General features: G+C 44.8%; 1 protein-coding gene across 2 annotated transcripts in view; it reads right to left on the bottom strand.

Annotated features, from left to right (window-relative positions):
* LOC146868301 (tyrosine-protein phosphatase non-receptor type 11-like) overlaps positions 1-17833 on the bottom strand; it is a 248597-nt gene that overhangs the window by 41423 nt on the left and 189341 nt on the right. For both annotated transcript variants that reach the window (XM_085609654.1, XM_085609656.1), the window contains exons 10-11: positions 16529-16660; positions 1338-1492 (exon numbers count right to left, since the gene is read on the bottom strand). In XM_085609654.1, coding sequence (XP_085465780.1) covers positions 1338-1492; positions 16529-16660 — 287 coding nt within the window. The remainder of the gene's footprint in view (positions 1-1337; positions 1493-16528; positions 16661-17833) is intronic.

The raw sequence follows: 17833 nt of genomic DNA on the forward strand, positions 1-17833 counted from the left end.
GAGGACTGCGCCATTCTGAATTGGGCCCACTATCGGTCTTCTTGCAGGTGTAGAAACTTCTTGCTGTGGAACCCAGAGCAAGTCACAGCAGCTCTTGTTGGCTCTGGGGAGAGGCAACGATTGCAGACAGCTTGGAGATCTTCCCAGTGGTATTTAGAGTGACATTTGGGGCATCTCTTGAAAGGCATTCATTCCATTACCTCGGGCCAGTCTTCCTACTCATAAGATTAGGCTAAAGCACGCTGTGTCTGAAGGGCCTCGTGGTTCAATCCATCAACGACAACAAACTGGAGGAATGGAGTCAACATCGTTAGCAGGGAACACGTAGAAGAAGTCTTCCGACAATGGGGGGAAGGCAACGGACTCCAAGGCTACAACGGTACCGCCAAACTAGTCAAAACCGGAAGCACGCTGAGTCACATCCTAACCTGATGGCAGAGAAAAACAGTCTCAATCGAGTCGATGCGCAGGCGCATCCAAAAGCACAGGAGTAGACAACCGAGACCTTGTGACTCGGAAGAGTTCTTTGAAGATAAGCAAGTTGCAATCGTCTGAGCCCAACACTAGATGGCAGGAGTATGCAGAACATGTATATCTACAGCCACACATGTTACAAACCCAACTTTTTGAGCAGAGCCACATAACGTCTATTCTATGGACATTATTCACCCTGCACACCTGCACCTGGTCCAACATGCACAACAAATACATTTAACATACCACACACCAGTGTCATTAAGAGGACAATTAATTATGTTATATGGGTTATGGTCGGTAAGTTTACTCTCCATCATGAGTAGAGGTTCAATAGCCTGCTCCATTGAACTACCAGCCAGTTGCTACCAACAGCCAGTCACAGAATAGGATAGTGCGGGGGCTTCAGGGGGCTTCAGGGGGAGCGGTAGTGGTTTCCCCTGTACTATGGATGGAGAGTACGCATTGATTTCACCCTCTTTCCAACAGAACCCTCCCTTTACGGCTGAACAGTGGCAGAACACGAGGCACCTCCCAGTGAACATTCATAATGTAGTCCTTTCAGGGTGACGTAATGCGGACCAGAATAAATGAACAGGGCAGGGTGAAATAGCTTTTTCAAAACAGGACGTCTGCCCCTCCAGAGACTAAAGGCTGGGCTTTCCTAGCAGCTTGTCAACGGCAAGTGCACAGGCATGAATTCAGACTGCTACAGCTCCACAGGTGGCACTCCTGTAGACCATGGCGTCTGTAGGCTGTACTCTTAGACCAAGGGAGCTTCGGGACAAGTTATCAAAGCAGGAGCTATACCGGTCAGGGTTACAGACTCTTGATGGGGATTTCAGGCCACAAGAAGACTTTACCTGCAGTGCACGATGATGGGCCCGTGGCCTGGAATGCTTCTTTGTGTCCGGTTGATTTGGTCCAGGAAGCTCAGCACCCCGCCAGGTTTGTTCGGTACACCATGGTCCGGCCAGCTCAGGTACTGGTAGTGCCAGATGTGTCTGGGAGGCTCCTCCTGAGGGACAAGAGGGCTATTAAAAGAGGCTTCAAGGCTCCTTAACAGTACTCTGCATCATTGGAAACTACATGCGAACACACCAACATCCCTGACAATTGGCTCCGATTCTGTCCATGAAAAGATACACTGCTGCTCACGGTGTACCGGATGCATGTGCAAGGAAAGCTTGCCCTGCTTTCTGTGACGTTTCTGGCGTTACTGAGCTGGGAGAAGCTTGCACTCTAGTCCATGCAGCATCTGTTATCTATATATGAGGGCGATTGCACAGCGTGGAGAACAGGAAAACGTTTTGCAGCTTAAAACTCTTCACATGTGGAGTATTATGCATCCATACAAGGGTTTAGCTGAGAACAGCATCTTGTTTGCAGGAAAGTAAAAGGCAGGGTCGCAGTTACGCAGTATGTTAGACACAATCTATATATTGCTTTTCCCCTCCATCAGGGTCAGAAGAGTAAATAGCTTCGGGAGCGAAGAAGGAACAGGCAGTGCTTGTGTAGTGTATAAGGTAAGGAAATGATACTGCTTCCTGACCGGTACAGGGATATTGTGGTCTGTGGTGCAGTGTCTGCTGAGCTAGTGAATACCAACTATATACAGAAGTCAACATGTGACTTGTGTACACGGCTGTATCTCTGTGTTGTAATGTGAAAGACACATGCTTGACATAGCTTCTCATGCAGTCAGTGTAATTCAGGAGCCTTTACCAACACTGAACATGTGCAACAATCGTCATCCTGTCGAGTGGGCCTCAGGAGAAAAGAATACAACTCAATTGACATGAAAGGGTACTTCGGTAAACCATGGAGCGGGGCACATGAATGCTACAACTTAATTGCTCGAAGTTCACTAGCTCTACTCAAGGAATGGTGGGCAATTAAAAATGTGACCTTGAACGGAAAGTGTTGGAGAGACTGTGGACTCAATGGAGGTCACGTGTTTAGGGCCTACGTGATGCGAGTGAAGTGTGGTGACATAAATAACACCCTCAACACTAAAAAAAGCATTTGTGGCTGATCTGGTGAAAAGGAAAGGCCGCGTTTCCTCTTTAAATGTGCAGTCATTGTTCACAGTGATACTGGAAAACGGCAGTGCCTTGAAAGTGCATCACCCCGCTGCGGTAAATACTGTAATATGTGCTGCACCGAGGCTTTGTATATTGTGCATTTTGGCTCTCTGAAGATGTGATACAAACTGGCTCGGCTTTGCTGGGCAACAGGTTTGCTGCCTCTGAGAATATCCAGGCATTTCAGTGGAAGATTCCAGTATCTCAGGAGCCAAGTTGTCAAGTTCAGCAAATGGCTTATAGTAAAATAAATGCGCCTGCGCTGGCACTTCCAGCGTGGGTTCTTTGCCATGTCCATCACATTTCTTGCTAGTCCCATGTGGGTGCAAATGCTTTGTTGGATCTGCTTTCTTTTTTGAAGACTCGATGGAGGAGTGATAAAAGGAGAGGCTGGCAATTGATGTGAATTTTCAGTTTTGCATTATTCTCATCTCTGAGAACCCCCAATCAGTGATTATAGCATAAACAATAGCAGGATTTAGCTTCCACTCATGAATGTTTTCCTAAACCATGTTGAGTTTGTATGGGACTGAGACTGTTGAGCAAGCAAGTGAGCTCTGGCCATGCTCTTGCCACGAGTACCAGCAGGAACAGAGGGCTTGGTGTTCCTTCCCCCGGCTGCTTCAAGGAAAACATAGTTCTGAACCACGTTTGCCTTGAATCAGAATGTGAAAAGCCAACAGAGTTCATCCATCACCTTCAAGGCTAAACACCGATTTGTCTTCTGGTCCTACTGAGTCTGGTCTCCCAACCTGTACGGGAGAGGTCTGATTGTGGTGACCGCGGGGACTGGACCAGAGAACAGTCATAGTGACCCATTGATATGCCCAACGCCAACAGTCACTGTGACCCATTGATTTACCAGACGCCAACAGTCACTGTGACCCATTGATATGCCAGACACCAACAGTCATAGTGACCCATCGATCTACCCGACACCAACAGTCATAGTGACCCATTGAAATACCAGACACCAACAGTCATAGTGACTCATCGATCTACCCGACACCAACAGTCATAGTGACCTATTGATATACCAGACACCAACAGTAATTGTGACCCAGCAGTAGCCACATATTAGCACCTAGTGTATACGGATAACTATGAAGGTAGCGCTAATTACATTTAACAGGCGTTTTATCAATCCAAATTGCTGAAATGATGGGAAAAGTCACACATTCAAACACAAGGAGTGATTCTACTTGTAACACAATTAAGGAGTGATTCTACTTGTAGCTGTGAACTCGAAGACTACCACTGGGGAAAATCAGGTCGATGTTTGGGTCGGGCAGCAACGGAGTCAGTGACATTCTTGCAGCGTGTAGCGAAGTGTGGTGCCCACAGGATGCAGTGCAAGCAACGGCTCGTTGACTGAGTCAGTGAGACCAGGGTTGCATTGTAAAGCGAGGCGTTGCTCACGGCGGTGCTTTCATGACACAGAATCCCGCGACAAACTCACTGACAGAATCAGTTACCCTTTTCTTCTGTGGAGACGATCGGAGACTGACCACGGTGAGGTCTTTGCTGTTCCTGAGACCGCTAGACCAGGGGGAAAGTTCAGTTCAAGTCCTTGGAGATCTTTTCTTCAAGCAGGGGGACAAAGCAAGCGGCAAAGTCCTTTTCTCCTTTTCTTGGCAGCAAGTAGCCACTGCAGGCCAACCCCAGACAGCAAACAGCACAGGGGCAGTATTCCTCCTCAGCATCTCTGGCTCTACTCCTTGGCAAAGGTTCCTCTGGATTTCCCTGAAGTGATCTAAAAGTCTGGGGCCCTCTTTATACACAAAAATCCTATGTTCTCATTTTTAGGTTGATGATATACTCGGTCGCTTTCTTTCTAACTCAGTCCAGTCTGAAAAAGGCCATCAGTGTCCAATCACCACCATGATAAATCTGGAAGTGACGTGTCACTGGGTATTTCTGATCTTCATCGATAGCTGCTCTTACGTGCTCTAGGATAGATTTTTTGATGGGAAACATAGTACTGCCCATGTATCTAAGTGGGCAGGTACATTCTATATAGTACACTATATGATCTGTTTTGCAGTCAATAAAGTGTTGTATTTGATATGGTTTCTCTTGGAATAGAACATTATATGCTGTTCTGGATGTGCTATACTTGCAGGCTTTCCAGAATTTGCAGAGAAAAGAAACCTACAGGCTCTGTGCCAAGCCATGTTCTCGGTTTGAAAGTGGCTATGTACTAGCATGTTCCTGTTCCTGCTCCTTCTGTATGTAATGCTTAGTACTTTCCCTACATGCTCCTTAATTGCGGATTTGTTCCTTAGAACCTCCCAGTTTTTAGTTAGGATCTCAGTCACTCTTTGATTCTATACTGAAGGTCATGATTACTTTAACCTTCTTGGGGACAGTCCCAATTACTTGGAAAGCCTCCTTCTCTTGTGCACTGATTCCATACAGCAAACTCTCTCTGACCCTAGATTTGGCTCTAGTTATCGCTGTAGTCAAAACTTTCATGGGATAGCCTCCGACTCTAAATCTTTTCACAATTTATACCTGTGATTTCAGGAACTCCGCCCCCATACTACAATTCCTTTTCAATCTTATCATCGCCCCACAGGGGATGTACCACTTCATATGCCTACTGGGTGACTAATGGTAGCATGTAATATTGTATTCCCTGCTGTTTTTTTCCTAAATAGTGAGGTTACTAGTTTGTTCCTTTGTACCTCTACATGTATGTCCAGGAAATCATTCATAATTTAAATTGTTCTTATTGAGGCATTCTATAAACTCATTTAAGTCTTCATCTGATTCCACCCAAATAAAAAACAGGTTGCCTATGTAACTTTTCCAGATATTCACTCATTTGAAGAACCTCTCCATATTGGGAACCATGGACACATGTTCCTCCCACCAGCCTATCACCAAAGTCGCATAGCTGGGGCCGAAACATATGCCCACGACTGTCCCTTAAAGCCGTCTAAACAATTACCCACTAAACAAAAATACATTTTCCTCCAAACAGATTTTGATCATGTGCAAGAGCATCTCATTATGCTCGAAAAGTCCCAGATGTCTGGCTCTTAAGTAGCGACTTACTGCCTATAGGGCTATCTTTGCGTCAAATGCTTACATATAAGGCCTGAACATCCATTGTCACTCATGTGAAGGACCTTTCCCATGGGATGGGATTTATCCTTTTCAGGTAGTCGGTGCTGTTTCTCAAGTAAGATGTCTCTACAAAAGGAAATAGAAAATGATCCACAAATATAGATGTCATTTCCAGGAGGCTGCCTATAACAGAAACTATAGGCATGTCCTTATGTACCTTTGGTAACAGGTAGAAGGTGGGAATCAGAGGAATTTGTTCTAAAAAATTGGTATTCCTCATATTCCACTGCCTCATTTTCCTTCCAAGTTGATAACTTTATACGATACTTCTTAGTAAGATCTTAATGACCTCTTTTCTCTACAGTTTGGTAACAGGTTGCATCATTTAGGTGTCTTTGGGCCTCCTCTATGTATAACCCTTTGCTCAACAGGACCACATTTCCACCTTTATCAGATTGTCTAACCACACAGAGTTCCCTTTCTGCTAAACATAGCAATTTTACAACTGTGACCAATTCAGATTCCACTCATTTTGTTCCTTTAGAGATGGTCTCCTCAGAGGTTTAATTTTTTTAAATTGTTCTCTACTGGAAGACATCAATAGAATCATATGTCAATATAGGAACACATCGCGATTTAGGTTTGAAATCCGTTTCCCTACTCAAATTGGTCTATAGGCGTATTTTGTTGAGACTTTCAATCATTGAATTTGCATTTCTCCCAAGGTCTTGATTTTGGATAATGTCTGTATTTTGATCTAAGTCATATGCATCACATAGTCCTTCTGCATCTTCAACCGTCCATGTATTTGTTTTTTCAGAAGAAGTAGTGGGAGTTTTATCTATGTTCTTGTTTTTTGATAATGCATGTGCGTTGACCAATTTTAGTTTCCGGACAAATTTTTTAAAAAATCTTGTTTTTGTATAGTTGAATTCTGCTGTGGGGCAGAAAGTTAGTCCCAAGCTTAATACTTCCTCTTCCTCCTTCGTGAGCTCTTTGTCAGTCAGATTTATTACTGAGCTCTCATTCATTCAGTCTGGGCATTGTTCCTGGTTCTGCCCCCTTTTGTGTTTGGTTCTGCTTGACCCAAACTCTTCATTTGATTGACACGCCTCCATTTTCTATTTCGGCATTTCTGGGTTGGCCTTCATATTTGCAGCAACCTGTACTTGTTTACATGTTCCTCCTCAGAGGAGTGTACGTAGTGCTACTTGCTGATGCTATTGGCCTTCTTGTTTTGTCAGAATCTATGTCTAGGCTCATAACTGAGCTGTCCTTCATTTGATATGTCACCGCCCTGCACCTGTGGTGACCAATGGGATTTCATGCTTGTGGCCACATGGCCATTTTTTTAAGGAAATGTGAGGACACATCTGTTCTCATAGTCCATTTTATCCCTCATAAATTTCCAATGTTTGTATTTCTAAATTTGGTATTTATACTTTTGTATCCTTATTTCTAACTTTTCTTTAAAGGCCTTTACCTCTTGTGTTTTTGCATGGGATTCTAACTCCTTTTCTAGATCTTCAATTTGTTTGACTATGCTTCCATGCTCCTCCATGCATGTGGAGCAATCTGTGTAATTCTGTGTCTATTCCTTTAATAGCTCATTGCTCAAGCGTCCAAATGCTAGGACTGTATAGATTCCTAATCCCCGATGTACCCTATCAAAATCCAGATTTGTTGGAGGGTCGCCTCTACCACATCTGTTAATGTCACACTTCCTCAGTTGCTCCCAATAATATAACTTCTGTTGTAAAGTTGGTTGTTCCACATTGTCCCCTACATTTCCAGTCCCCACAGCTATACCCCTGTCGGTGGTATATAAATCTTTGAAAGCCTCCAGCCTTTTTGTTTAGCCCTTTCTGTGGCCATCCTGTCCTTCAAATCCAATTAATTTTTCCTAATGTTCTAAATTCTGCACCGAACATCAACAAACCATCACAATTCAGATTTAATTCATCCAAAACCATAGAAATTCAGCAATTATAGTTACCTGAGCTAACTAGAACTTTAGCCCCTGCAATGCACTGCTTATGCCCTCACATATTACATCACTCATGACACGGTCAGTAACATCACTGAGGACATCATCCTGTGAGAGTGTTTCATAACGTTTCTGGGACTTAAAGATATATACTAAGCTACAGCATAAGTTAAATTACTATTCTTTCTGTACTAATTAGTCATATTATTCCTAACATATTGCAGCTGTGTGACTGTGCATCAGTGTGTGAGTGGATGTCTGAGTGGCTGCATTGGAGAGTGAGTTAGTGGCTGTGCGATTGGCTGCATAGGTGTGAGAGTGGCTGTATGTGTTAGGGAGTGGGTGTGAGAGTGGCTGTATTGGTGAGTGACTAGCTGTTTGAGAGTGTATAGGTGAGTGGGTATTAGTGGATGTACTGGAGAATGAATGTCCGGGTGAGCGGCAGTAAAGGTGGGTGGGTGTGTGAGTGATTGTAAGGATGTGTGAATGTGTATGTAAGTGGTTCTGTGGGTGTGTGAGTGGTTGCATGGTAAGTGGCTGTAAAGGTAAGTGAGTGGGTATGGGAGTACTGTATTGGTGTGAGTGACAGCATGAGTGGCTGTGTGAGTGACAGTGTGAGCATGTGGATGTGTGAGTACATTATGGGTGAGTGAGTGGCTGTGTGAGTTTCTGTATGGGTAATTGAGTGGGAGTGAGTGGTTGTAAGGGTGTATGTGTGGATGTGTGTCTGTATAACTGGAAGTGTAAGTGGGGGTATTGGTTAGTGATTGGGTGGGTGTATGAGTGGCTATATGGGTGAGTTAGTAGGTGTGTGAGTAGCAGTATGAGTGAGTGGATGTATAAGTAGCTCTATGAATGAGTGATTGGTTGTGTGAGTACTGGAAATGAGTCTGTACATGGGTATGTGAGGGGCTGAGTGGGTGTATGAGAGGTTCTGTGGATGATGTCATCAGTGAGGTCACTGACCACGTCATGAGCGAATATATATATATATATATATATATATATATATATATATATATATATATATATATATATATATATATATATATATAATTATAGATATATATGGTCATAAGCAGTACATTGCGGGGGGCATAAGTTATAGCTATCTCAGGTAACTAACTGCTGAATTTCTATGGTTTTGTACGAGTGAAATCTGAGCCTAAGTATAACGTTTCTGTAACCTTTGTTTTTTTCAGTGAATTTCTAAGTTTAAAAACAATTCTATTTCCCATCTATACCATTCCTGTAACCTTTGGTTAAGAGAATTTCTAAGTTTTTTTTTTTGTTTTATTACCTTTGGGAGTGAGCCAGAGCATTAGTGTCTCAGAGATTGTGTGTGTGTCTCACTGGGTGTGTAAGTGGGTGTGTGTGTGTCTGAGTAGCTATCTGAATGGGTGCATGGGATTCTGAGTGGGTGTTTGAGTGGATGTGTGAGTATCTGAGTGGGTTGGCGAGTGCCTCCATGAATGTTTGTCAGTCTGTGAGTGGGTGCATGAGTGTATGTGGGTGTCTGAGTGGGTGCCCGAGTGGGTATGCAATAGAGTGTCTGAGTGGGCCTTTGAGTGGATGTGAGGGTTTGCGACTGCCTTCATAAGTGGGTGAGAGTCTGAGTGGGTGAGTACATGGGTCTGAGTGGGTGGGTGAATGAGTGAATGGGTGAGAGGGTGGGTGGTTGCTCTCTGGTTGGCCCTTTTCTGCTCCGTTTTGCCTCTTCTGCTTCTTTTTATGGCCTGCCTTGCCCGTTCATTTTTATTCCTTGTTTTGCCCTCTTCTGCCTTTTCTGCATGTTTTCTGCGGTCTGTTTTTCCCTCTTCTGCTCTGTTTCGCCTTTTCTGCCATCCGCTTTGTCTCTCATAAGCCCCTGGACCACCATCCCCCTGGGGCTCTACTGATATTAAGGAGGAGGGACGCAGGGACCCCCTCTGGATTGAGCTGCAAGAGCCCCAGGGACCGCCATCCAACCAAGCTTTATTTAAAGCAAAGGAGGGGGGCCACACCGACCCCCACCTCTTGGGGCTTTCATATGCCCCGGAGGACCACCAACTCCCCGTGACTAACTTAAATATGATTATGCTGTACATTCTTTTAAAGTTGGAGGGGGCTGCGCATCACCACTGCCCGACCACATACAGCCTAGGGGATCCCACCCGGGGCCTGGCCTTAACTTAATGGGGGAGGGGAGCCGCATGGCCCACCTCCCCAGGCCTATTTCGGCCCAGGAGACCCCCATCCCCCAGGGACCAGCCATGTCTCCTGGGTGCTCTGGAGCTCACCCTGGGTGCAGCACTGGGACCGCAGGGAAAGTCTTAAGGTCCCCGCAGTCCCATGCGGCTCTGCGTACTGCGGGAGCCGGCATTGCTATTGTACACAGGAAGCTGCTGGAAATATAGTTCCCTGCATGCAAGAGCAATAGATCCATCTCTATTTTTCCTGCCCGCATGTGTGCAGGCAGGGAAAGAGATGAAACCTCATCTTCATGTAGGCAAGAGCACTTCAACCATTACCGCTGCCGGAACCGCAGTGTTTGCTCTGACTTGGTGGGCAAACAGCTATGTCCTGGGGGTGGGTATGCCAAGACATAGCATGAGCCAGCCCTGGGGGATGGTGGTCACCAGGGCCGCATATGGCTCCAGGCAAGGTGGCTGCATGCCCCCCTCCTATTTGCACAGGCAGGTCCCGGGGAGGTAGTGGTCCCGGAGCTGTATATAGGACTCAAAAGGGGGGGGGTCGCAAGTGGGCCCCCTCCCAGTATTATATATTGTGTATGCCCTAGGGTCCGTACAGCCACCCCGCCCAATTTGTTAAATATATTGCTCCAGGGAGGTGGTGATCCACCGGGCTTGTAGCAAGCCTTAGAGGGGGGGGGGGGTCTGCACAGCCCCCCTACATTATTAAAATAAAAGCTCGCAAGGTGAGGTCCTTGAGGAAACTCAGGAGGGGGGGGTCAGCGCAGCCTCCTCATTATAAAAACGAAGCCCAGGGTGATCCCCCCCGCCCCCCCTGGGCTCTTGGGAGGTGGGCCCCTCCCCTCCATTATTTTTTTCCAATACCTCAGGGACCTGGCCCACCTGGTGCCCATTTCAAAATAAGCATGGGAGCTTGAGCTTTTTTTTTTGTTGTGAAATAAAGTAATTGCCTTCAATCAAACATTTTGATCAGGCGGGGTCGCCTGGATTGATCCTAGGTTTCCTGGTGTGAAATCATGGTCAACTGACCTTACTGGTACCAGGCAATTTCCTGGTGGGCTGGTTCCATTATTTCCTTGCTCTGCGACTGCTTCTTTTGCTCTCATTACCAGAGGCCTGCTTAGGCTTTTGGTGCAGCCCGTTCCTTCTTCGTTCTTGTTCAAAGGGTCTGACCTGGAGCTGTGTAGGGCACAGTCTCAGCTAAATAAAGAACAACTCCCCTTAGACCTATATTGCTTTACCTCAGATTACATCTGTGCATGGGTTAGCACCTACATGTAGTCAGTACGTAATGTAAACATATAAATGCACGAGTACATAGTCTTTTTCCTTTTATAAATTTTTTTTTTTTTTTATTCATTTCCAATTAATGTTATTTTAGGACTGTTCTAAATCAGTCTCCATTATTTTATAAAACAGTACTAATTTTATATTGTAGAAATAAAACTATTTTTTTTTACAAATAATATTTTTTTTTCCAACAAATATATCTAATATGTACAAACAGCAACACCCTACTCATGAAAACAATCAATTCTCAGACACATTCATAACTCAGACTCACTCTCAATCACACAAAACACATATACTCAATGGGTTCAAGGAGCATATAGATGTAAAGACATCTCCAATGTTCAGTTTAGATGACAGCAACCTAAATAGGTCTAGGCGCACGTGGTCTACGCGCGTTTTGGTGGCATAACACAACCATGGACCACCGTCATCAGGACCTCGCCCAACTAGGGTATAGTGTCACCAAAGTTATACAAGGTAGGGGTACTATTTGAGGTTGGGTAAAATACCCGTAATCCAAGTTGATCAAACTAGGAAGAATTGAAAACACTGGTTCTTTTTCGTCTAGGGCAACTGCGAATTCATATAAATTGATAACATTGAGAAGAATGCTGATGGAGTTATTTTTTATTTTGTCTTAGGAATGCAGAGACATTCTCTTCTACAACACTGCCTGCTGGTCATTCAAAATATTCTGCAGATGAAAGGCTGCTGAACAATGTTTGTTTTATTTTTGGTCTCAGCAATGCAAGGAAATTTTTTTCTGCACTCTGCCTTTGCTGGTCACTCAATATATTCTGCAGATGAAAGGCTGATGAATGAGGTTTTTTATTTGGGGGGGGGGGGGGGGGTGGTCTCAGCCATGCAGGGAAATTCTCTTCTGCACACTGCCTCTGCTGGTCACTCAATATATTCTGCAGATAAATAGCCTGATGAACGAGGCTTTATTTATTTATTTATTTTGGTCTCAGCAACGCAGAGAAGTTCTCTTCTACGCACTGCCTCTGCTGGTCATTCAATATATTCTGCAGATAAAAGGCTGATTAACGAGGTTCTTTTTTTTTTTTGTTTTTGGTCTCAGCAATGCAAGGAAATTCTCGTCTGCATACTGCCTCTGCTGGTCACTCAATATATTCTGCAGATGAAAGGCTGAGGAACGAGGTTCTGTTTTTTTTTTTTTTGGTCTTAGCAACGCAGGGAAATTCTCGTCTGCACACTGCCTCTGCTGGTCATTCAATATATTCATATAAATTGATAAGAGTGAAGAATGCCGATGGAGTTTTTTTTTTTAATCTTGTCTCAGGAATGCAGAGGCATTCTCTTCTGCAACACTGCCTGCTGGGCACAGTCTCAGTACATCGGAGTACACGCTTCAAGCAGAAATACAAATGGAACAGGTCTGCAGGGGCGAAGTGTGCAGTTTGTACATTAATAGCGCTGTCGGCAGAGTGCGGCTGTGAAAGGACCTCTTGTGTGTGTGGATGTCCACGTTTGTCCCTCATTGTAAACTGCTCTGTCTGCTGAGGTTTTCAGTATTTATAACATACACAAGTACATAAAATGCCCCCCCCCTCCCCCAACCCCCACGACGAGATCTAGGGGGTCAGGGTATTCCTACCCTGCCCCTTCTCTTTAAAGTTTTTTGTGGGACTCGACTCAAGCAGAGTCCCAAGATGGCTGCCAATGCTTACAGGTTTGAATCATTGGCAGCCAATCAGATCTCAGCAAGAGATAGGCAGGGGAAGTGGATCCACTGTGTCACTATATAAACACACAACTGCAAGTTTCTTTTAAAAACCCTGCAACTAAAGTTCCTATGGAAATTAACATGGGGAAAAAGCGTTTTAGGATCCCCCCCCCCCCCCCTTTTCTCGGCCCCCGCTTGATGGACCACCCTGAAACTTTTACAACAGCAGCTGAAGTGAGTGGCAAATTAGTTTAGAAAAGGATATATATATATATATACACACACACACACAGACACACATGCATACACACATTAAATATTACTAAGACCTCCTAACTTCCTCTTTTTTTAAAATTATTTTTGTTCCCCCATTTTTAACCTTACTAATCAATACCTCTACCCACCCCCTACTCTCAAATGGGGGTGATGTGAGTTAGTTTGGGGAGGGCCCAGAATGATTATGGCTGCAGCGTTCTGTATTGTCTGGACTCCTCTGAGGAGCTGGGTGGAGATGCCGGCGTAGAGGGCGTTGCCGTAGTCGAGGTGGTTGGGGACGAGGGCCTGAGTGACCATCTTTCTGGTGTTGGTTGGGATCCATCTGAAGACTTTGAGGAGCATGTGAAGTGTGTGGAAGCAGCAGAAGATGAAAATGGTCCCTCTTTCAAGGAATGGCACACATGCCCTGTTCCTTTTGCAGATGTTTCTTCTCAACTGAAGGTCAAACCCTGATGGAATATTTCAGCACCATTTGTGGTCCAGTATGCCTTGGGGGCTGCAGCCGATCACTGCTTCAAACTCTTGGCAGGAGTTTAGTTCAGGAGTTCGGTTTTGTTGCAGGCCCTGGAGATTGTTCTCCCTCATTGTGCGACTGGCCGCAGCTTGGACTCTGCTCTTCTATGGGCTCCTGATTACTGGACAAGTCTCTTGGTAGGGTGGTGGCACTCCATCATTGAGTAATGCGCATATCGCTCATTGTGTTGGTGCTAAATTGTCTTTTTCGACCGAAAGGCACTACAAGGTGAACCTGCCCTTTCATTGGGGTCTTGAAACTCCGGAAAGGACAGCTCAGAAACACTTCCGAACCCGATGATGGAAAAAGAAAAAAAAAAATAAGAATGTGAAGTTTGTGTCCTGGGGGTTTCACGAGTCACCAGGAAACTGAAATTCTTTGAAGAAAAACAAGGTATAAAGTTTCAACTAAAACACTAGATGGCAGGAGTGTGATTGACAGATACAGATGCTGCAAACCTCTAATTCCAAGGCATCAATAGAAATGCTTTTTTGTGTGCAGTTCTGGGGACTCAATCTCACAAAACCTGGTACAAGCCATTTAGTATGAAGATACAATCTTATCAAAACGTGGAGTCATTTAACTCGTGAGCAGTTTGACCAATGGGTATTGATAAACTGCGTTGATCCGGAGCACCACTGAAAAGATCGATGTCTTCATGTGAGATGGATAGTTCAAGCTTGGGTAATGCCCTTGGAACACCTAAGGCACCTGGTTCTGTTTGCAGACTTGCGAACCACACCCCCACAGTCAGGCAAACTTTGTATAGCCTTTCTTGTTGACAGTGTTCACCTCTAGAATATGCAACACTTAAACTCCGAAAAGTACTGCACGCATCCAATAAGCTGGATTCCCCACCGATACCTTCACACCCCAGTGTCAAGTTATTTATAGCAAGGTTTGGTCACCCACCTTGGAAACGAGGGAGGAGACGGGGAAAGAGAAGCTCTTAAGAAACCCAGGAATTATTACTGTGTTGTTCTTTATGGGGAGTTAAGGAAGCTTGCACTGTTCTTGCCTGTGCTACACCTGTTCTTTGTCATATTTCTTCCATCATCCTGCCTTTCATTTGAGAGCAGACACAGTTGTATGCAAATACTTTTCTGACATACTGATAATGGTTAGCCCTTAATACAGGTACACATATTTCATGTGTGTGCATTGGATGGCATTGAGTGACCGATTTATTCAGAGTAAGGATCCTAGGCAATAAATTCGTCCCTCAGAATGAACACGACTCTCCTGCTGGCTCACATTGCTTCAGCTAATAGGGGACGTTCCTTTCTCTACTGAATGTCCTGGATGGTGGAGGCTTCTACAGGCTTGTGCTGGAGAAATTCAAAACTAACCAGGGCTGTTGTCTCCATTCTTAATTTTTCGACTGGAAGCATTGTTTTAAGCATTATGTTGAAAACACACGTTCCAAGCATATTACTCCCCACTTCCTCCAGATACTTAAGAGGTCATATGTAGAACGTTCCTGGCAATTGTGGCAGGGAAGAGAGAAAGACTAGTTACTAGGAGGGAAGATCTCAAAAGGGACATCATTTTGAAAGTCTTCTGATTTTACAGGTCTTCCATAGATTGGCAATAATGTAAACACTAATGAACGAAGGCTGCGCGGGGCAACTCAGGTTTATTTTTAGATTAAGTTTAGGAGGGTGTGATGAACAATGTTTGTGGTTTATCTTGTAGTCCCTCATACTATTTTTAATCGCAGAGGTAGTCCTTATAATGATGGTAATTTTTATTCAAGTGACTTGGAAAAAGACCAATTAATAAACACTAATCATTATAAAAAACAAATGTTTGTGAAATTGGGGTCTTTCTCTAACAAACGATCCTGGCATTTGCCGTATTCCAAACACCACTAACTCTTGGAAGAATAACTCAGAAGTTGTGAGAAACACCTGTCCATTTAACTTTTCTTTGCAAAAGGTCAAAGTTTCCTTTGGGGAAAATCTACACGTATGTGACCTGCACATTACTGGCCGATACTCCAATCTAGATGCTAGGATCAACGCCTTGCAGACGGCCGTGTTGCACTGGCTTCCAGCGGCTACATCATGTCGGAGGTCCTTCGTATTGCACACAGGGGCTTCAATGCTCAAGGACTAAACTGAGCAATTAGCTAGCTTATCGGGGACTGAGATCAGTAGAATTTTAAGCGATGATTGCCCCTTCAACTTTAAAGTCAACGAAAAGAGCAGAGTTTTCTTATTTCTTCCTGACCACTTTGCTTGCCTTTCATTTATTCTGCTTAAGCACCAATGGGCCCCTCATATGGTGCTGCACTTAAAGTTCCTAAACCAGCATCTAGCCTCCTCAAAAGGATGCAGAAATACTCTATCTCGCCTCAAGATCCAGCAGGGTGTGGTGTGACACAGCAGCCAGGATGGCTGACTCCGGAGCATGGGGCTTAAGGTTCGTTCCCGGGCGCCGGCGGCAGCTCAGCATCATGCGACTCTGGGCAATAGCTTAATCTCCCTGATGGCCCCAAGCGCCTTGAAACCCTAAAGGGGGCGATATGTTCACGCTTTACAAATATGAATTACAATACAGGGTCTTGCAGTGTATATGCTAGAGTCACTCAAGCTCACCCCAAAACTATACCATTTCATAAGATTCTCATAACATCTTACAAGGTTCACTATGGGCACTCATGCACCCCCATGTTTCTGCTGGGAAAGTCAAGTCCTGCTTCAACCTATGCTCCACGACTCATCACTTCTAGTTAGATCCTTCTAGGAACGCTAGGCTTGAACCAAATGTCCTCTATTTGGCCTCACAGATTTCCCATATGTCTTTCTTAGAACCTCACGATCACCTCTCTTTAATGCTCACTTCATAGTCTCTTCATTTAGTGTCCATTCAGGGGAGCACAAAAAATCCCAAGGGGCTTCAGGAATCACCAGGCTTGACAAGGACAGGTGGACAGGGTATACTTACCCTGTCTGTTCGAGAGATTTCCAGCTCCCGCAGGATGTAGTCTTGGGCAGGCTGCTCCCCCACGCTTCGCACGCAAATGTGGCCATATTCTTTGGAGCAGTTCTCATCCGGCCAGTACCGCACACATTTGTTCTATCAAAAGAAGTAATAGTTACTGGGAGTTCCATGGGGGAGAGGAGAGACAAGTTTGGGGTAGGAGAAAGAGGTACAGTCCTAAATCTATAGAGACAAATAACACGGGGAAAGGGGTTACTTGTTTGGATTGCCGAGGAAAAGGCACACAGCAATACTAGCACAATTTAACTTAGACCATCCAACATAGACGTACAATATCAAGAGCCTGCCTGCAAACAAGGAAGGCTGAGGGCACCAAATCAACACCAGCATAGATCGAGTGGGCACACATAAAGGACAGAGAGAGAGGCCCCAAAAACATTAGGGTGCTACAACTGAGGAGATATAGCTCCCTAACTCCTAAGCAGAACATATGGAGCAAGTGTCACCCAAAACAATCACACATTTAAAACAAATCCATCACAAACTCACACTGCGGGCCTAGCACCAACACATACTCCCCCAAAACCCCAGTCAACACAAGCACATTGTAAGGGAGCCTAATTAACATCAAAAGAACCGGCGAGTCCCCATAGCACACACTAGAGGGATTCTTTTAATAACAGCAAGGAACAATCCTTCCACCCTCCCCCACCCCAACACCCAAGCGTGAGCCATTATCACAAAACACCAACACAGACTAAGGAAGCCGTTCAAGCTACCAGAGCCGAACGACTTAGAAAGGCTCTACAGCTGGACAATTTGGCAAAAGTGCTTCTGCTGGACAAGGTGGAATCACTTTCTAAAAAACAACTAGATGCCTACCAGTCCACAATGTCAATGTGGCATGGCAGACAAGTAGGCCTTTCTTTTGAATATATACAAGGTCGGGCGTTTTTCGTAGTCATTCTTTAGGTCTACTAGAGATGGCCATGTTGAGTACAGTAGACCCAGGTATGAACAACTTTAGCAGCCCAGTGAGAAATAAATCAAACCTCCAATGCTATGGAGCTAGTGTTCCTGTGCCACCAAGGGTTTTCCAGGGTGGAGCAGAATGATTCATTACCATGCAAATGTCAGCATCCTCATCCCACCTCCACATCTCAATAATGTGAGGGAACCACGATGATTCAGGATGGGTATCTGCTAAGTTTTGGCAGATTTCCCCATACCACACTCCTCTACATGCCCCCTAACAAAGCCCTCTCCAGCATCATTAGATACTGATGGAAACAAGTACTGAGCAACACT

Source organism: Triturus cristatus, chromosome 1_2 (genome assembly GCF_964204655.1).
Source record: "Triturus cristatus chromosome 1_2, aTriCri1.1, whole genome shotgun sequence".
NCBI classification, from domain to species: Eukaryota; Metazoa; Chordata; class Amphibia; order Caudata; family Salamandridae; genus Triturus; species Triturus cristatus.